The 3,162-nt window shown below is 48.6% G+C and overlaps 1 protein-coding gene across 1 annotated transcript in view; it reads left to right on the top strand.

The window, feature by feature from the left end:
* ENSA (endosulfine alpha) overlaps window positions 1–934 on the top strand; it is a 7,385-nt gene extending 6,451 nt beyond the window's left edge. Inside the window, exon 4 of the mRNA XM_019625345.1 lies at window positions 200–934. Coding sequence (XP_019480890.1) covers window positions 200–215 — 16 coding nt within the window. The 3' untranslated portion in view covers window positions 216–934. The remainder of the gene's footprint in view (window positions 1–199) is intronic.
* Window positions 935–3,162: the final 2,228 nt, after the last annotated feature.

The following is a 3,162-nucleotide window of genomic DNA, read 5'->3' as shown; positions in this document are numbered from 1 at the left end:
TATATATATATATATATATATATATATATATATATCTCCTCTCAATAATTCTCTGTGGATAGGATTGAAGCCTATACCACGTAGCCTAATGATTGTTAAGTGTGGACGAGTCATGGGATAGAGACTGGGATGGAATTTAGGGCTTTTTCCCTTATTACTTGACAGTGTTTTCTTTTTCTTCTTCTGTGTTCGTCCGCAGTGGCCAAGTTGAATGATGCTGCCCGGGGCTCCGCCAGATCCTGAGACGCTGCCCCCTGGGTCCTGTGCTGGCTCCTGCCCCTCCCTGCTTTTGCAGCCAGGGGTCAGGAGGTGGCTCGGGCGCGGGCTGGAGAGGCAGAAGCCCCTGCCCGTCGGTGTCCCAGCGCATGGAGCCCCTTGGGCTGAGCACCAAGACCTTGAACCTTTTTTGTTTTACCTTTTTTCCAAATAACTGTTGGGAGAAATCTCAGTGGCATCCTGGGGGTGCCGGGTGGGGGGTGGTGTTTGAAAGGGTGGGGTGGGAGATTCGGGGGACTGTGAGTTAGGGCTTGGAATTGAGCAAAACATCCCTGACTGTCCTCCCCCTTAACCATGTGGCTAGTGTGGGGTGGGAGTGAGAGGGAGGCAGTGGAATACACTAAAGCTGAGGGTTCCGATTTAGCTCTGTAGAAAAATGCCATGTTTGCTTGGATGCGGCCGGGGACCTGGTGTCAGAGAAAAGCAGCTGTCCATCTAAATATTACAGATGCAAACAGCTCCTCTGGTTCTGCAGAGCAAACTGAGAACACAATGTTAATTGTTTATTTAAAAAAAAAAAAGTCCTTGGAATAGATTTGCTGTGGGGAGAAGGGCAGTGAGTGTGGGAGTCCCACAGAGCCCAGGGGACTTTTTTTCAGTATTTGAAATAAAAAAAAAAATTTAAAAAAAGACCCACAAAAAACCCAACCCAGAAATACTCTGAAGCAGTTGGTGTGTTTTATTGGGGTTTGGGGAAAGGGATGAAAAGACTGAAGACATCAATCAGGGAAGAAGCTGGTGTGGGGCCCTAAGTGTCTGAAGAACAGGGTCCCTTAATATGGGATGTGGCTGGGCTCCCCACTCCCGTCACTCGAGAGGGAGCAGGGATGTGGTCATACAGACCAGGGCTTTTCCTGACTGCTGCCCATCCTTTTGCTCCCATAGCTAAAGCAGGTGCATCAGCCTCAGGTTTGGGCTCGAAATGAGGGGTGTGAGGGTGTTTGATGTAAATGGTTTATTCACACAGAAAGCTTAGTCCAGGCTCGGCAAAAAAAGGAAACCCACTCTTCCTTTGTCTTGCATTCCCTCACAAGTCCTCCTGTCTGAAGGAGAAATGTGACCTTCAGTAATAAGCCAAAGGGAACTCAAGCCTTACTGCGTGTGGCCAGCAGGAGGCAGAGTGACTTCTTTCCTCACCATGACCAAACCTTACTGGAATCCTGCCACTGAAGTTAAAAACGATTTGTGAATGTAATATGCAAAAGAGACGCACCAGAGGAGAAGCAGACTCCTAGCTGTCTCTCCCCGGCCCCACCCACACTCACACCAGTAGGCTGGAACCGCTTGCCCGGTTTGCCCAAGTCTGCTTGGGAGGGGAGTGTATTATGGTCTTTTCCCACGTGGATTGGCTTCTCACATGAGTATGCATCAGGGAAGATAAACAAGGTCCAGGAGACATAGATGTTCCAGAGAACGCTCCATCTTACTGAGGGGGAGGGAGCCTTCTAAACTGGAGGAGGAATCTGCTCAGTATCTCATTCTCCGTTATCACAAGCTTTCCTTTCTGAACAGCATAGATGCTGAGGCAGTGGAGATGCATTGAGGAAAGGCATTCGCTACCTCGGTGGGGCGTACTGTGTAGCTGGAAGAAAAAGTGTGAAAAAGCTCATATACTTCAAAAAGTATAAACTTATCTTAAAGCTAGGGTACACACACAAATTAGTAGAGTTTATTGCGGTGGGGTTAGTGAGCCTTCTCATCCTTATGCCCCTTAAACCAACCCATGGCTTCTCTTTGAGCATGTTGTCCCTAGTTTGTTTGCCAGGTAGACACAGCTGGGGAGTGAGATCAGAGGGGCTGAACGTGGGCTCCTTCAATGCAGTCTCGTTTTCATACAGGGCAGGAAGCTGAGCCATAGAAATAAGTTACCTAGAAGGTGGCAAAGCTGGTTTACTGAGGAACTTGAGTGTCTAGTCTAGGCTTTTATGTGATTTTCCCATTATTCCTTGCTTCCCTGGACCTTAGTTTTAAGCTGTGGTCTTTAGGAATCCTGGGATGCCAAGAAATGTTTGTGGCCACCTTTCTTTCCGTTTTGAAAGCTTGCCGTTCGTTCCTTCTTCACCCCCGTACTGTAGAGCTAGGCAACCAGAGCAGAGCGGTTCTGCAGGGCTTCACATAGCCCTTCCTGCCCGGTATCTGTTTTCTAAAATCGTTATCCGGGGTTCTTCCACTCAGACTTGGCTGAATGGCGATTGTGTTGACAAGCCTCTCAGCCATCTGATACGCAGGGTGTCAGGGATGAAGTCGCCCTTATTACTGTCCACCAGCGTCTATTTTAAGCCGATGGGGCCTGGGCATGGAAAATGCAAGCAAAAGAAAAAGAATGAGTTGCCGTTGATGTGCAGTGAGCCCCGCGGCACTCACATGCAGCCCTCGTGCGTCGCGTCTTCTACTGGGCCTTGAGGGAAGTCAAGGAAAGGGAAGACTTCTGGGGAAGCCAAGACCGGACAACAGCATACAAATAAAAGCAAATTCACGTAGTTCTGAGCAGAATTTCAAGAACAAGGAAATGAGTTGTTAGCTGAATTTACTTAGAGGCGGGTGACTTACTAATAAGGGGTGTGGCGCCTGTGCTTCCGCAGGAATATCGTAATTCACAAGTAGTTGCTGAATAGTCACTGTGCGACTGGACAAATTAGCGTTCTTGGGAAGAAAAGCAATGTAAGAGATGGTGTATGCCCTGGAACGGGTCGGCAAACCGTGGCTCGCAAGCCACATGCAGCTCTGGGTACGTTCCGTCTCAAAAGTTTGCCGACCCCTGCCCTGGAAGAACTTGAAGACTCACTGAGACAACACTTGTACATAATGCAAGAGAGCAGATGATTCCTCAGGCAGTGGGGACAGAATTCTGAGGAAGTAAAACCTGGAGGGAAGTATTAGTGGAGG

This window comes from Hipposideros armiger, unplaced genomic scaffold (assembly GCF_001890085.2).
Source record: "Hipposideros armiger isolate ML-2016 unplaced genomic scaffold, ASM189008v1 scaffold_621, whole genome shotgun sequence".
Classification (NCBI taxonomy): Eukaryota; Metazoa; Chordata; class Mammalia; order Chiroptera; family Hipposideridae; genus Hipposideros; species Hipposideros armiger.
The sequence above is the reverse complement of the archived record's forward strand: the minus strand, read 5'-3'. Positions and strand labels throughout refer to the sequence as shown.